The sequence below is a fragment of the Lontra canadensis genome, unplaced genomic scaffold, assembly GCF_010015895.1.
Source record: "Lontra canadensis isolate GAN:19392208 unplaced genomic scaffold, GSC_riverotter_1.0 scaffold184, whole genome shotgun sequence".
NCBI lineage: Eukaryota > Metazoa > Chordata > Mammalia > Carnivora > Mustelidae > Lontra > Lontra canadensis.
In genome coordinates this window covers 1,446,711-1,463,517 of record NW_022631178.1, presented here as the reverse complement: position 1 = coordinate 1,463,517, position 16,807 = coordinate 1,446,711, and the positions used below count along the sequence as shown (strand labels likewise).

General features: G+C 64.6%; 1 protein-coding gene across 1 annotated transcript; it reads left to right on the top strand.

Moving 5' to 3' along the window:
* The first annotated feature begins 57 nt into the window (after positions 1-57).
* Positions 58-4,940, top strand: LSM7 (LSM7 homolog, U6 small nuclear RNA and mRNA degradation associated). Its single transcript, XM_032847079.1, has 4 exons — positions 58-92; positions 176-266; positions 3,339-3,410; positions 4,668-4,940. The coding sequence occupies exons 1-4, from the start codon at positions 87-89 to the stop codon at positions 4,808-4,810; spliced, it is 312 nt and encodes a 103-aa protein (XP_032702970.1). The 5' UTR covers positions 58-86; the 3' UTR covers positions 4,811-4,940.
* The last annotated feature ends 11,867 nt before the right edge of the window (positions 4,941-16,807 follow it).

Below are 16,807 nucleotides of genomic sequence, written 5' to 3'. Positions count from 1 at the left end.
GCGCCGTCTGTGCTCCGCGCCTGCGCGCGGGGGCAGGGTCAAAGGGCGCGCGGCGGCGCCTGCGCAGAGGGGCGTGGCGCGGCAAGATGGCGGTGAGCGCGCGGCGGGGCCGGCGGGGCGGGCGGTGTGGGACCCGGCCGCGCTCCACGCCTCACGCGCTCTGCTTCCCCTGCAGGACAAAGAGAAGAAGAAGAAAGAGAGCATCTTGGACTTGTCTAAGTACATCGACAAGACGATCCGGGTGAAGTTTCAGGGAGGCCGCGAAGGTGAGACCCCGCCGCCCGCACCCCGTGAGCGGCCTGGGGCGAGCGCCGGCGGAGGATGCCGGCTCCGCCTCGAGCGCTTGGGCCGGAGAAGTCGGGCGGGCTCCCAACCCCGCCGGCGTCGGCGCTGCGCCTCGCGTTCCGCGCGCGGGGAAGCCAAGGCCCGGGCGGGGGCCGGACAGCCCGAGCCGCGGACGTGCCGCCGGGACGGGCATCCCCGGCTTGCGCTCTGTGCGCCCCTCTCTCGCAGTTCCTCCCGGGTGGCTGCCCCAGCTGGCCCGTGATGCTCGCTGCCCGGGCTCCGCTTCTCGCTCGCGGAGCCTGCCCGGGGCGACCCTGGGTGCCGCTGGGGCCATGTGACAGCCCAACCAGGCATCTCCCCGGGTAGACCACCTGACCCTGCAGTCAGCCTTGAGCGCGGGCTCCGCTCGGGCGCCGTCAGCCGCCGCGGTCCCGGGGAAAGGACAGCCTCGTGGCTCCCAGGAGCCCTGCGCTACCACAGGGCTGCCGAGGGTGTGCCGCACAGTGGGCCGACAGCTCGGGCTTGTTGCCGGTTGAGATGGAAACCTGTGAGCCTCGTAGCTCTTGCCGGCTTCCTCCCGCAGCACCCCGTGTAGACCGGACCGAGCCGCGCAGCGGGCGGAAGGGGAGGTCTTCCGGGATAGGAGGCTGCGAGAACAGACCGAGGGACCCTCCTCGCCCTCCTTCCAGGGGTGGTGGGGATCTCTCAGGTAGACCAGCTCCCTGGAGCCAGCCGGGAAGTTCCAGAGGGACTGGTGGACGTTGTGTTCCTGGGAGAGCCCAAGCTGCAGTGAGGTTAGGGGCGTGGGATTGGTGCAGGTCACTCCTTTTGGGGTCTCTTATCTCTTTTTTTAACTCTGGGTTAATGCCAGAGTCATTTCCCTGCTCTCAGCTCGAGGTTCTTGCTCTGGGAAGCATCCCTGACCCTCCACTCGGGGCCACGCCCCTTTGGTGTAAGCACCAGGTACCACCTGTCCAGGTTCCCCGACACTGCCCTGCGCATCTTCCCCTGAAACGCAGTGAGGCCAGGGCAGGAAGGAGGCCCGGTGCTGCGCTTGCATGTGGGCAGCGCGTCCTGGGTATCCCCGCAGCCTAGCCTCTGGGGTCGGAGCCCTAGCGCTTCGGCACACCACCTAGAGCACCTGGGACAGCTCGCCTTCCCTGAGGCTCCGCTCCCTCGTTTCTTCCCTCCGCCTACCTGACGGGTCGCGGTGAGCCCCTCCAGGGCTGCAGGCAGGCTTAGCTCGGTTCCCGACACCAGCAAGCACTCGAGCGATGTCCTGTTCCTCCAGCTGCCTCTGTCCTCCGGGGTGTGTCCTGAGACAGCGATCCCGAGGCGAGGCGAGGGTGCCTGGGTGGCACAGGCGTGGTTCACGGCGCAGTGCCTGCAGGTGGGGGCGGCTGACAGCGGTGAGACGGCTCTCGCTTCCCAGGGTGGTCGTGAGGGCTTTCCACCCTGTGCAGCAAATCGCCAGCCCTCGAGCAGCTCAGACAGCGCGGACTTACCGTCTCGCAGCGTCGGTCAGGACGGAGCTGGGTGCTGCGGCTCCTGGTCTCACAGGTCACGGGAAAGCAGTATGGAGGAGCCTGTCCTCTCTGGCCCAGGCTCTTCCCCTGCCCTGCTGCTTGTTGGCGGAATTCAGTTCCCTGTGGCTGTAGGACGGGGTCTCCATGTCCTGCTCAGCTGTCTGGGGACATGTGTCTCCCCGAGGTGGCCTGCCAGCCCTTGCCACAGGACACTGTCCCCAGCATGGCAGTTTGTTCCCTCAGGCCCAGCAGGAAAATCCTTCCCATGCTTCCAGTTTCTTCTTTTACGAAATTCCTGTTCCCTTCACAGCTCATCTGATCAGATCAGGCTGAGCAGAGTCTCTCTCTCCGGGAGCTGGAAGTGCACTGGTTTGTTTGGGGACCCCAGTCACTTCTGCAGACTCGCTCGTTTTCCTAGTCCTGTAACGCCCTTACAGGAATGACCTCCCATCATATTCGTGGGTCCCCTCCCACACTTGGCGGGAGGGGTGACACAGGGTCGTCCCCGGGGTGGGAGACATGGCTCGCGCCCCACTGAGGCAGACCCACAGGTGTGGGCGCAGTGCCCGCTGCTCATAACCCCATCGGGCAGGTGTCCTCGTGACCTTTGTTTTGCAGGGTGGGGATTGGGGGCAAGCAGGGAGAGGAAGCCACAGAGCCAGGGGATCCAACCCAGTAAGTCGGAGACTGGCAGACATTTTCCATAAAGGGTGTCTCTGTCACAGCTGTCACTCCTGCCCCTGGAGCAGGAAAGCAGCCACGGACCGTTCGTCAGCAAGTGATCGCGGCTGTGAGCCAGCCTGGCTACTTAGGGAAGCGCAGCGGCCGGCTTTGGCCTGCGGGCCGTACTTTGCAGACCCTGCCCTACACCCGTGTGGCTGCGGGTCACACCAGCCGTGCTCGTGGTACAGACTCCACAGCTCTCCCCCCGTACTGACATGGGGGCACACCCGCTTCTCCCACTGTGCCTGGGAAGGGGAGGCCTGCGCAGCAGGGTGGGGGGGCTTTCAGACCAGATAGCTGGTCCCCCTCGTCTCCCGCGCATCACACGGCGGCGCCGGTCGTCGCTCCGCTCCTTTCCGTGCGCGGGGCCCGTGGTTGGTAAGATGGGAATGGTCTTTAAAAATCCTAAGTATTTGAAGACAATGAGATGCTTGTCACACGTTTCTGTATCTGTAAGGGGAGTCTCCGCGTGGCGCAGCCACTCCCGAGCGTCTGCGTGTCCCGGGGCTGCTTTGCCCCAAAAGGCCAAGCGGGTGGTTGCTGTGGAGACCACGGGCCCAGACCACGGGCCCACACCACTGAAACTGCCCCCGCAGGCCCTTTGCGAAGACGTTTGCCGCCCTGTTCCGTGGGCGGGTTGGGCTCGACCTCCTGGCTCCCCGCCTGGAGCCCGCCCTCACCCCCACCCCCGAGCTGGTGTCCCGGCTCTCCCTCCCTGGAGAGGCACGTGGGGGAGCCCGACGGCACCGGTCCCAGACAGCCACTTCCCTGACGCCTATTTCTCTTCTCGGTGGTTCCTACAAGCCAGTGGCATCCTGAAGGGGTTCGACCCGCTGCTCAACCTCGTGCTGGACGGCACCGTGGAGTACATGAGAGGTGGGCACGGCCGCGGGGCGCGGGGGCTCCTTGCCCGGCTCGTCCTGCCCCAGGCCCCCCCAGCCGCCCCCACACCACGGACACCGTGCTTGTGAACCACATGGCTGGTCTTCCGCGTCTCCTGCCGCCCCTGGTGGACCCTCCACTGCTAGCAGAGGGTCCTGGTCCCTGTCACCCCAAGTCTCCAGATCCCACGTGGCAGTGTAGGGCGGTCGACCGGCGGCTGCCCATCTCCTGACACAAAGTGCAGCTCAGCCTGCCTGAGGCCCAGGAGGGCGGCAGTCCTACCCCTCGGGGACTGCCTGTCTTACTCTGGTGACAGAATCACAGGGCCCCCTCTGTGGGGGAAGTGCGGTTGTGGCTGCACAGCCGGCGCCCCAGGCCTCTTGCTTTGCCCTCAGTTTCCCCCCTCCCGTCTGGGGCCACCCCTGTGGGGATCCTGGCCCGGCCTCTGTGGCCAGATGATGTCTTCCTTTGTGAGAGCTGCACCGCAAGGGCCTGTCAGGAAAACAAGCCGGTGCTGCGGTGCACGCTGGGCCTCGAGGCCCCAGGAGCCTGCTCCTCCGGGGCGGCCTCACCGTGGTGGGGCCTGTGCCGTCTTGTCTCAGCCCCAGAACAGCCCCCCACGTGGGTTCCTGGAGGGATCAGGCGTAGCACAGAGGTTACCCCAGCACGATCTGGTCAGGGAGAGCTGTGCCCCAGAGACCTGGTCTCCGGCACGTGGGACCGCCTGGCCCTCCCCCAGCATCCTGCAGAAGAGATCAAGGTTTTCAGCTGCAGTCACTGGGCCTTTCATCCCAGCCCTAACCGCCCACGAACCTGGGGCTAGCGGTACCCCCACAGGCCTTCCAGGATTTTCCAGGAGCCGGGAGTCCCAGCCTAATTGTTTTCCCAGCAGCTCCTAACGTGGTCCCTGCTGGCTTAGCCGCCAGGGTCCCCGCTTAGCGGTGCCCCGGAATCCCCCCACGCCGTGTTTGCTTGTAGAAAGAGGGCAGGCGTGGCCCGCTGTCGCCAGAGCTCCTCCTGGCCCTCGTGGTCCAGGGCCATCTCAGAGACAAGGGCAGCGTGGCTGGGCTTTGGGAGGAGGGCGAGGCACTCGGCCCGTGGCTCAACCCAGCATGTCCCCTTTGATTTGGCTCCTTAGGGCCACACCCCCTCCCCACCCTGTCTGTCCGCAGTTCTCCCCTCATCCCCGTCCCTCGGGTCTAGAAGCCACTGGGGGCCGTCTCATTGCCACTGTTTCCTCTCACTCCACAGACCCCGACGACCAGTACAAGCTCACAGAGGACACCCGCCAGCTGGGCCTGGTGGTGTGCAGGGGCACCTCCGTGGTGCTCATCTGCCCGCAGGACGGCATGGAGGCCATCCCTAACCCCTTCATCCAGCAGCAGGACGCCTAGCGGGCGCCGTCGGCCGCCCGAGGACTCAGAGCTGCCCTCCCGTGCCGCGCGTGCCCCCGTGGGACGGAGCTCTCCTTTTTATATTGGTTATGTTTCTGTTTTCGTAATAAAACTGCAGACCCCAAGTGTCCCAAAGCCCCAGAACCTTGCTCTCAGCCTGGGCTTTGTGGCAGGCCCTTCCTCCGGGGGGGCAGGTACAGCCCACTGGTCGGTTGGGTGCTGGGCCCAAGCTGTCCGCACCAGGGGAGAGGGCCATGTGAGGCTGGAGCCCCCACACACACGCTGTGGCAGCTGTGGCCCCCCCAGGCCAGCCTGTGGGTTGGGCCGCACACGCCAGTGGGAAGGCCCCAGTGGCCCATCCCTGCTTCTGCTTTGTCCTTTCAGTGCGCCCTGACGCTGGCCAGCAGGGTCCCCTGAAACCAGGGCCTCCTGGTTCCACACGAGAGCAAAGCAGGGAGATGTTCATCTCGACTGGGCCCTGCGGCTTCTGTCTTCCCCTTAGTCCCGTCCCAGCAATCCCCTGAGGGCCTCTCTAGACCGCCACCCTCCCCGGACGGCTCCAGACCACCCTCAGGAGTGCCTGTCCGTGTCCTGTCCTCCAAGTGGGACGTTTTCCCTGACCCTTGTTTTCTAAACTCCGTGTACTTGTTAGGACTCCCCAGGGGACTGTCCCTGCTTGAGCAGGCTTCCTTTGCCCGATTTGTCACCCAGGGGGGCTGGGAGGATCTGTGGCCCCATCATCCCTTCACGGCCAGTGAGGCACGTACCAGAGGCTGGTGGCAGTCGGGGCCGGGGGCTGGAGGGGCTGAGAACGGGGGAGGGGTCAGACGGGCTCAGAGCGGGGGCTGGCTGGACACACGAGCTACCGTTGGGCGTTGCCACCAAAGAAACCGAAGCCGCCGGCTTCCAGATGATCGAGGGGATCTGGGTTCCGTGGCTGTGGGCAGCTGCTGCTGCTGCGAATTCGTCGTCCGCCACGTGGCCAAGCCCCGTGCTCACTCCTCACCCCTCCCGCCTGCTTTCCCTGCGGCCCCGCCTCCCTTATCAGAGGCCTCATCCCAGAGCCAAACCCTCAGCAGCCGGGCGGGTAGGGGGGAACGAGGGGGACAGAGGCAGGGCTAGCTGCGGGCGGCAGGCTGTGACCTAGAATCGGCGTCCAGCCTGCCCAACCTCAGTGCCGGGGAGCAACTCCCTGGTGCCTGTTTGACAGGGTCAGTGAGGCCATGTGGGGGAGGGGCCAAGCCTCCAGGCACCCGGGCTTCTGCTTGCTCACACAGTGAGCCCGTCCAGCGGGGCCGAGACCTTGGGGTCACTACTGAGTCGGCCCAGAAGCCTTGACCCCAAGGTCGGGGGGGGAGTGTGCAGCAAGGTCTTGGAGGTCAGCGAAACATTAGAGCCCCGGGGGCAGCCTGGCTTCCTGTCCCACTGCTGTACCCCCCATGCTCTAGACCGCTCCCCACCCTCCGTGTCCCCCAGCAGAAGTGGCCCTCTGTGGCCACAGAGCGCAGGGCTCGGCCCCCTCCCTCCGTGGCTGTGTGGTTTAGAGGATGGGTCCCACCTCTCTGAGGCCCCACTCCTCAAGTTCAAGGAAAGGCATCACACCGTGACTCTGAGGCCAGGTGCTGGGCCACGGCTGTGTAGGGAGTGGGGAAGAGCCCAGGGCTTTGTGTCAAGTCTGAAAACGAGAACACGATGCTCTGGGGCCCTTGAAAGAGGGAGACCTCACCCCTGGGGGCTCGGGCAGAATTCCCCAGCAGGCGAGTAAAATGCGCCTGTCCCACGTAACCATATCTGCCCTAGAGAGTCCGTCTGACCTGGTTTGTAGAAGACTGGAAATAACCTCGCTGCCCGTCACCGGGGGTCTGCAGCGTAAACTCCGCTTCCTCTGACCAACTGGAAAGTGACTTTGTGCAAAGAGGAAGCTCTCTGCACGTGGGGGCTGATGAGATAGAGCCCCTCGCTCTCCACAGCTGTCACCAGCGAAAGGGGGTGTCTGCACCCCCCAGCACCCGGGCACCTGCTTTGACCATCAGGACGTGGTGGAAGGAGCCTTGCAGCGCCCACCTTCCCCGGCGACATGCGCCACGGTGGAAGGAAACGAGGCCCCTGCCCGCAGCCCTGAGAGGGTCTCACAGCCCCAGCCCAGGTGCCCCCGCAGTGGGGGGAGGCCCCCCACAGTAAGCCAGGTGACAGCAGCAAAGGGATTCGCAGCCAACCCGCAGCCTCCCAGGGAAAACCAGTCGGGGGCTTCTGAGGCCGGCAGTGTTTGTGACCCAGTGACACACTCCCGAGACTCAGGGACAGTGTGACACAGCTGGGCACGCCGATTCCTTTGCTCTGACCCCATTTCCTCAGGACGAGAGTGGTTGAGAAGGCCTCGTGCTTCTGTGCTTTTGAAGGTCTAGAGAAGATCTGGAAGGATTGTGCTGACCTGGAAGCGAAGACGGTGCTCGAGGGGGTCTGGGCCTCTTGTTCGTGTTCTGACGTCTCACGAGAGAGTGGATATTTAATATCATGCTGAAATTTTAATAGTTCACGAGGAGCCAGGGTAGGAGACCAGAAACGGGGAGATGCAGGGGTGGACGTGGGGAGACAGCACAGGCGGAGCAGGGAGGGGGGAGAAATGAAGGCAAGGCAGCTTGGCCGGTGACACCGGATCCCATCCTCCCGCCTTCCCGGCTGGGGTATAAATCCGCAGCCGCCCCACCAGCCGGCCAGCCGGCGGCCATGCCCCGGGGAGGCATCCCCCTCATCCCTGCCCAGATCCCGCCCTTCGAGCTCCCAGGCCGTGGCCCGCACCAGCCTCGGCACACGGGGCGGATGCTGCGGCCGCCGGACCAGGGGCCAGCGCTGCTGCACGTGCACAGGGTCACCACGGCCCGCGGCTTCCGGGTGCTGGCCGAGAGGCCTCGGGTGTTGTCCGCCGAGGCCCCACTCTGGGAGACGGTGCCAGCAGCCCCCGGCCATGCGGAGGGAGGGACGGGGCCCAGCTGGAGGCCGGAGCAGCCGGAAAGACCCGGGACCCCACCGCATGGCAGATTCTGGAGGCTTCCGAAGGTGGACGGGATCCTGAGGTTATGGCTGGTCAGCCCCACCTCTCCACGCCCCAGCCGCCCCGTGCAACGGCTCACACGCCCCAGGCTGGCACAGGCCTCCCCAGACCCTGTCACACCCCTGTTTCCAGATGAGGACGCTGAGGCTCCGGGGGTGGGCACCCCCCAGCATCCTCTCCCCGGGCCAAAGCGGAGTGGGTGACATGCGTGTCGGGGACGGGCGCACGGGGGAAGGAGGTACCCCCCGCCCGGCCCGCCCTGACCCCAGCAGCTCACGGGGAGCCATCTCCTCCCTCTCGCGCTGCAGGTGCCTTCCCGCCCCCGATGGCCAAGGAAGGACCTGCCTTCGACCGCCACGCCCCCGTGGAAGCACCCAGACGCTGCAGCGTGGGGCCATCTGCTGCAAAGCCCGGAGGCCCCTCAGCGTCCGGGTGTCCCTGTGCGTGTCCAGGCCTCCTGCCCATGAACCCATACAGGGCTCAGCTGGCGGCCCAGGTGTAAGGGGCTTTGGCCCGCAGGGTGAGCCTGGGGGGGCTCTCACATCCACGGGGTTATGGCTTGAGCTCGAGGCTGGCCCCCCCGACCGGCTGCTCCCAGTGCCAAGCCCACCCAGAGCCTCACCGCCTGCAGGAACAGCTGCCCCACGGCCTCCCCGTTAGACCAGTAGCTGTGGCCTTGTCCCCTGGGGAGACCCCGGCCCTGAGGCCTCCACCAGGCCCATCCCAAAGGCGTCCCTGGAGGCTCCCAGTCTGTCTCCTCCTGAGTAACGTTCAAGAACAAACGCGGAGTTTGAGCTGAGCAGGTGGGGTTCACGGAAGCGCGTATGCTCCCAGACGTGAGAGTGGGGGTCTCCAGGGACAGTGGGGGTGTGGGTCTACCTGTGACCAGACCCCCAACGAAAGGGGAACATTTGTTACTCGGGGGGGACTTTGGGGGCAGGTTTTGCATCTTTCCTCCCTCAGTGGGTCAGGGCCTCTGCCTTGTTGGTCTCGGGCCTGTCTGGTTTGACCTGGCTTCCTGGGGTTTTGTGTGGGGCCATCGGGACCGGCCTCTGGCTCCCTCTTTGCTGGCCTCCGGATGTCCTCTTAGAACCTGCCTGGCCGCCGCCTCTGATGTTCCCCTCAAGGACTGGGCGACAGTCCCTCTTCTGTGATGACCTCAGAGTGAGTGGGACGCTGACCTGCCTGGGACCCCAGAGGTCCCTGCACTGTCCAGGTTTTTGGAGCCCTGGAGGGACAGCGGGGAGCAGCCGACGTCTCGGCTCGCCGTGTTTGGGGGTCCCCTTCGGGGTTGCCATCCTCCGGCAGCTAGAGGTTTACCTGGCCCAGGCACGAGGAGATGCGTTTCGTGCGGGACTTGAGGTTCTGGGGAGCGGACATCAGGACGGGATGCGTGGTCAGGAAGAGGCCAGGGAGAGGTGGTGGGTGCAGCGAGAAAGGCCCAGGAACCCGGCAACACGGCGCCCCCCAGGAGAGGCGGTGGGGCTGGGTTTGGCGGCCGCCCCACAGACCTGGAGGTCTCCCTCGACCTCCTCCGTGGGCTGCGGCGACAATGACGGGTCTGCTACCCCTGCTGGTTCTGCTCGCAGAAGATGGCGGTCTTTGCGGGGGGCGCAGCGGGAGCTCTTAGCCATTGAAGTCCCCTTGCCTTGAGGACGGCAGCGAGGGGCAGAGGAAAGAGGGCACCTTCTGCGAGGCCGGTGGACGTCCACTCTTCAGAGCCTCCCTGGTCCCAAGGCTCGGTCCAGGGAGGGGCCCAGCGTCCGGGCGGAGGGGCTGATGCAGGGCGCCCGCCGCTAGAGGCTGGCGGAGGTCCTGCTTCTGTGAGACTGCAGCCGTCGGTGGGCCCCGCGCCGTCCCAGTCCTCGGCCAACTACCCCTCGGCCACCACTTGCCCTTCGGATATGAGTGAGGCGAGGGGCTCTTCTAGGTCAGGCGTCCCCCGTGGGGACTGTGGCCCCAGGCACTTCATCGTCTGCCCTTTTGTCCAAGCAGGTCGGGGTCTGGGCCTCTTAAAACCTCCTGCGGGGCTTTGGCTAGTGCCCGAACCCCGGAGTCCAGACCCTGGAAAAGCCTCCCAGCCCGAGGAACCCCCGAAGTGCCCGTCTTCCTGGGCTCAGGACGTTGTCCCAGGCGGGTCCTTGTTGGGGACTCCGGGCCTGTGTCGGGGCAGCTCTCTGCCCTGGTTCCAGGGGACGTCCGTTCTTCCTGGGGGGTTGACGGCGGAGCGGGTCACCCACAGGCTGTGGGGGCTCCCTGAGTTCTCTGGTGAGAGCACGGCCTGGCGGGTGGGGCCTGTCCCTGGAGCCCTGTGGTCCCTGTGGCAGGACCTGAGGTCACTGCTGAGCCATGCTGCCACGGGGACCACCTGAGCCGCCGGCAGACGTACTGAGGCTCCGGGTGTCTGGGCTGACAGTGCCGGGAGGAGGCACGACAGGGTGGAGGGATGGCAGCTCCGCGGGGCCCACGGGGGTGCCAAATCCCCATCGGCTTCCAGAATGGGCAGGATGGGGTCCTGCAGGGAGACCGAAAGGCCCCAGAGGCCACGCTTCAGGAACGGGTCTGTTACGGGCGGGGTTCAGGCTTCGCGGGTGCTGGCCTTTGCTGGGCCAATCACCCTTGTCCTTTAGAGCAGTTTCGGCTGGCGTCACGACTTAGCCTGTCCTGGGGTCCCCTCGTGGCACACTGAGGACTCACCGGATCCCATCCCTGCGGGGAAAGGGCACGGGCCGGGGCTCCTCGCTCGGAGGCTGGCCCGGAGAGGCCCCGAGCCCCCGGGGGGGCTAACAGGAGCTCTCAGGGCGGACAGAAAATCTCATTCCAAGACCAGGACTGGACGTTGCAGCACCGTGACCCGGGGCCTGGGAGCCGCAAGGTGGTTTCTCCAACGAGACAGAGGTTGCACGAGGTAATTCGGCTCTGCTCTCCCCCTCCCCCGACGATGCGGCCGGCCAGGGTGGAAGTCAGGGAAGGCGCCCTGGCTTGAAGACAAGCCCCTTCGTGTCCTCCCAGAGGCCCGGCGCCCTGTGGTCCCCGAGGGCCAGGCCTTGCTGCCCAGGCTGGCAGGTCCACCTGGGGCCCGTCTGAGGTCCTGCTGCCGTCCCCAGCGGGTGCACACGGGCAGGACGGTGGGGACGGCGCCTGCACGGGTCTGCGCCCCCGTCCGGATGCAGAAGTCCCCGGGTTCCAGCAGAGGGTGACAGCCATGACCCAGGGATCCCTGCAGGTGAGATCGAACCTGGGTCAGGGCCACGAAGTCCTCCCGGAACAACCCAGGTGCTCGGGACGCTGCTCTGACACGGGAGGGGACATACTCTGGTTGTTCCCGGAAGGTCCCACCATGTTGGGAGGCAGGCAAGGGGCTCCTTCTGACTGGGCTCCAGGGACGGGGACAGATGAGCTGGTAGGGACTCGCGGCTCCAACCAGGGCTGGAGGCGATGGGGTGTCCCCTTCGGTCTTGGGCTGTCCCCCGAGGGGGCGGGAGAGGACTCCCTCTCTGGGAATTTGCATCTGTGGGATTGTCCCGAGGCAGGGGGCATGGAGGCCAGGACGTAGGGGGTCTCTGTATGCAGTGTGGGGTTCTAAGGAAGACCTCCCTCTTCTGGCCAGACCTCCCCGCCCTCCAGCTTCCATGGGGGCCAAGCAGGGCTACAAACGCGGATACACTTCTTCCTTTCCAAGTTGTCCCATCGGAGCTGGTTGTTTCCAGGTACGACCCGGGCTGAGTCCTTGGGGATGGACGCAGAGCCTCCCACGGTCTTCAGGCAGTGGCTTCCAGATCAGTGAGGGTCCCTGTCACCCTCAGGAGGGCCGGCTCTGTCCCACGCGGTACCCCGCTGAGCCATCGCGGGGGGAGCTGGCATGCCACGTGCCAGCACAGCCGGCCCTGAGGACGCAGGCCCCATCCTGGCTCCCAGGAGCTCTGGCCTTCCTGCGGACCCCACAGGAACGATGTCCAGTACTTCCCAGGGTGGACATCCTCGTGACTCCAAGATGTCTGGATATCCCATTCCCCTCGTGCTACGATGCCTCCCACCAGTCAGTTAGGGACAAGCAGCGGCCTCCCGGGAAACGGGGTCCCCTGGACTGGTCACGTGGTTCTCGTCTGACAAGCTTCTACCTGGAGCCCAGACCACATGGAACTGACCCCATCCCCCACTTTTCCCCTCACGTGTCCGGGCCGAGCGGCATTCAGTGATGGAGGCGGACCCACAGGGCAAGCTCTTGTTGCGGGAGGGCCCTCGCTGGGGAGCTCTGCGGGGACCCCCACGGCAGGGGACCCGCACTTGCTGCACAGTGTTTCCTCATCAGGCCTCCAACTTTGTGCCTCGCGGGGCCAGCTCTGGCTCTCGGGGAAGCCGGGCAGCTGGGCCTCTGCCTGCCTGTCGCCCTCCGCCAGGACCAGTCAGCGCTCTGGGGCCCCATCCGCCCCTGTCAATGCCTGCCCACTCTGCGCTGGCCGCTGCCCACCCCGGCCGGCTGGTGTCAGGACTCACTGGGGCCAGTAGACCCAGAGGCAGAAAACATTCCTGGCATCCTGGGAGGCCCCCACCCTTTTGCTGAGAATCTGAGCCCCCAGCCCTCCCCCCAGCAGCAGGGCCACACCCACTTGGGGATCTGCGTGGCCTCCCAAAGTCACGCACCCCAAGCTGGCGTTCCACCTTCTTTCTCCCCTGCTGCCACCTCCCCAAATGTCCTGGCCCTGGGCTCTAGCCCCACAGTCCCCCCACTTGCTCAGGCCACACACCTCAGGGTCACCCTTGATCCCCCCCCACCGCACATCCCATCAGCAAGCGTTGACAGGCCTCCCTTCCGACCCTATCCTGAATTCCTTAAGGAACCGGTAACACCAACCCCACCGCTCAGGGAACAGAGGCATAGGGAACACTGCCCGTGTCCCCTCTGCTGCGTTCACTCCACTGCACTGTAGTCACCTCAGCCTCCCTGCTGACTCTCCAGTGCGTTGCTCTCGCTCCTGCCTCAGGACCTTTGCGTGTGCTGTTCGAGCTCCTGAGCATGCTTTCTCCCACACGCTCACAAACCTCACCCCCCACTTCCTTCAGGCTGTGGCTCCACGGGAGACTCTGCCCGTCCTAACAAAACGGCCCCCTTGATGCTCAGCCACCTTGGGCACCTACAGAGTGGGTCCCACTCACCGGGCGGCATCTGTCTCTGAATGCTGTGACGCGGGGGTAAGACGCCAGGTTTTCTGGGGTCCGCGGCGAGAGCGGGGTGAATGGGCCACAGACTCCGGAGGGACTGGCTTCCTCAACAACTAGGCTGCCCGCGGGGAGACCGAAAGAGGGAGGGTCAGACGCGGAGAGACCCTGTCCCTTAATAGAGGTGCATCAACCGACGGCAGCAAACCGACCAAATTTGGGCCCAACTTGAACAAAGTAAAAGTGTGTCACAAGACAGGGGGACTGGACGCCAGCCGGACACTGGAGAACATTCAACAATGACTGTGAATTTTTTTAAAGGACGATAATGGAATTGTTGGATTTGGTTTCGTGTTGTTTTTAAGTCCTTATATTTCAGATATGGACAGAATCACACCCGTCTGGATTCCCGCCACGTCTGCCTGGGAGAACTGAGGGGTCTCCACGAAGCCCGAGGGCCGCGGCCGATGACGGGGGCACAGGGACTTGCTGCATGACGCCCCCAGCCTTCACTCGTGTTCGAAAATTTCCGGGGCCGCTAGCTGGCTCAGTCCGTGGAGCCTGCGGCTTGATCTCCAGGTCACAAGTGGGAGCCCCACACGGGGGGCGGAGCCTGCTGAAAAAAGAAAAACATAAAATTTCCGTAACAAACAGTTATCTGCTCTGTGTATCAGAGCAGAGTGTTTAGTGGTGGAGGCTGAGTTTGATTCTGAACGAAGGACTCGCTCTGTGGGGGGGTCACCTGTTCAGGGGACACTTGTCAAAGCTTGCGGCTTCTGTGCTTAGACGCCTCCCATGTGGCTACACAAAGCCAATCCTCATGCTCCCTGCCTAGAACCTTCTATGGCTCCCAGCATCCCCTCAGAAAAAGTCTGGATGCCTCTTTTTTTTTTTTTTTTTTTTTTAGTGTTTTATTTCTTTAAGGAATCACCACACCCAACGTGGAGATTGAACTCACAGCCCCGAGATGCAGAGCCCGCACCTTCTACTGACTGAGCCAGCTGGGCGCCCCGAGGGCCTCTTCATACTCATCTTTTGTTGCAATTGAGCTGTCCCCTTGTTGTGACTTTGTTAAATCTACGGTTCTTAAACAGAGCCCCGGGGTCCTGGATAGCGAGACTGCCTGACCAGGGGCCCCAGAGGGATGGAGACCGAGGAGTTTCTTACAGGACCCATGGGAGGGAGGCCCGGGCAGGCCTGGAGGCCCCCGGGGAGCAGGACTGGGCCCCGACCTTTAGTAGGGTCCCTGCGTGGAGTGTTTTGGGGGTCCCTGGACCCAAGCTGGGTTGGTCAGCTCCTTGGGGGGCACAGCTAAGGGGAGGCCCCCGAGGCAGGGAGACAGCTGACCGCAGGGCTGTCGTGGGCGTCACAGCACCCGCTTACACTTGCTGCGCCCAGATGTTGCTGTCCAGGGCGCACTCCTCTGACGGACCAGTGTGGGTTCAAGGGCTCCGCAGGCTGCGTGGGGAGACAAAGTGGATGCCAACAAGAGGTTCAGTCCCTAGCGTAAGGTCCCACGGCAGGGACCCCAGAGATGGTCTCTGTCGCTGTACGTCTGCCCCTCAGGAACCGATGACTCCGCTCCCAGTCACACAGTGAGGCCGTTGCGCAGGGCCACACCCGCGGTTCCCCGACCACCTGCCCCCCGCAGCCTCCCTCTCGGGCACGCAGCAGAGAGAGGCCAGAGGAGAAGGGCTTTTAATTTTAGAGATAATTGCTGCCCCCTAAGGGCTCCTGCTGGCTTTCTCGGGGGCAAGAGCACAAGATGGCAGAGCCCGAGACCCAGGCACACCTCCTCATGGGGCGCACCAGAGCCCTGAACCGCCCCGGGCAGGCGGCCACCTCCCTGCCCCCCACCCCCTCCCATGGCTTCCACATCTGGAGCTGTGCTCTCCTCCTGGGTGCTCCATCTCCATGGCAACATCCCCAGCACAGGTGGTCGTAACCTTGGCAACCAGGTACTACCGCCCCTCCCAGGCTCCACCCAACTCAGCCGCACCCCCTTTCCGGGTCCCCTCATCCCCCGTGACCTCCCCCACGGCATCCTGCTGGGGATGCTGGCTGGCCTCCCTCACCCTGCTAGACGCAACGGAACAGCACTGGCCAAGGGGCACGCTCTAGCTGTTTGCTGAGCACCCACTGTGTGCTCCAGGGGCTCCCTGGGAACAGGGAGTGGGAAGATGCTGGCCAAGGACAGAAGGGAGAAGACAAGCCGTGGTTTTGGGATGGGGTAGGTGCGCAGAGGAACATCAGGGTACCACTTCCCCGCTCAGAAACCCCACCTCTGGGAGCAAAGACTATCTAGGGGACGCCTCCTGTGTGCATCCCCGAGCCACAGCAATAAAGAAGGAGGAACACACGACAAAGAAACTAAGTCAGTAAATCACACAGTGTCCCAACGGGGGAGACACCCGGAGCGGGGAGGAGTGGAGACGGGAGTCAGGAGGGAGGGAGGAGGGGGCGTCCGGGAAAGGGCACAGCGGACAGAGGGAACAGCCCCGCACAGGTCCTGAGCTGCGCTGGTATGAGGCCTCCCCCTGCCCTTCAGCTGGCTTCGGAGCCACGACCACAAGCTGGGCAGAGTGGCCATTGCCCCGTGTCCCCTCTGTCATCGGCAGTGGAGTCTGCAGGCTGAGCAGATGGTAGCGTCTGACCCCTGCATCGCAGATGCGCTGGCAGAAGGGGGGTCTCCCACGACCCAGGACCAGGGAGAGGAGGCAGCATCCGGATTTGAACCCGGGCCACAGCTCCAGGCTGCCTCTCAGCCTGTAGGACTCACCCCCAGCGCCCCTCCTCGAGGAAGTCTCCCTGCCCCCCGCCCGGATTGGGCCCTGCCTGTCTCTGCTGAGCTTTCCACCCCACTTCATGATTATTTCATGTATCTGCTTCCCCCGCCAGCCGCAGTGAGCCCCCTCATTTCCCCGAGAGTCTCCTCCCTCCAGCACCTGGCCTGGTACACAGTAGGCGCTCAATGACGCTTTCCTCGGGGAGCAGAGGCCGGTATCAAAAGGGAGACACAGAAGCTCAGAGAAGGGAAGTGACCACCCTGAGGTCACATAGCAGGTCCCTCGTGACAACCTCTCTGCACAGCGTTCTAGGCTGGGCCTAGGGGTGGGGAGCCACGAGGGAGGGCCACCCGCATCCTCCTTCTGGACCTCTCTGCGGCCAGGGAGGGGCCACCCCCCACCCCCGTCCTGTGGGGGACCTGGCCTGCAGCCTCCTGAGATGCAGTTTCTGGGCCTCCAGCCAACGCGACAGTCTGGGAACAGAGCCTGCTTGAGTCACAGGTGGCCGAGCGGACGCCAAGCCATGGGGAAGATGCGGCAGGCCTAGAAGTCGGGGTGGGAGAGTACAAGGTTACACTCCGGCGCCGAGGCAGCTCTGCAGGCCCCTCCCTGGGGGCAAGGGCGTCTCCCAGCCTCAGTGTGCTCATCTGTGAAATGGGAAGGGGACCATGAGCACAGCAAGCCACCAAGGGCCCAAGTTTCAAACGAGCTGAGCACTGGTGGTGTTAGCACGATGGGGGAGGGGGTGCCCCAACCCATCCTCGCCCCCGGGGCCCCCAGCTATAGTAACATCCCCCTGCCCTGCCAGACTCCACAGTGTGAGTCCCCTCCGTGGGTCTGGGCTCACCCCTGGCCAGTGCGGGGCAGACCTCTCCTGCAGGTTAGGGCACCCACTCCTAATCCCATTGCTGCCCCGTCCTGCTTCCGTGCAGGGGCCGGGGCATCCCAGCCCCGGGCTCGGAAGTCGGGAGCCTGCACGGGGACATCCCGTGATTCTCA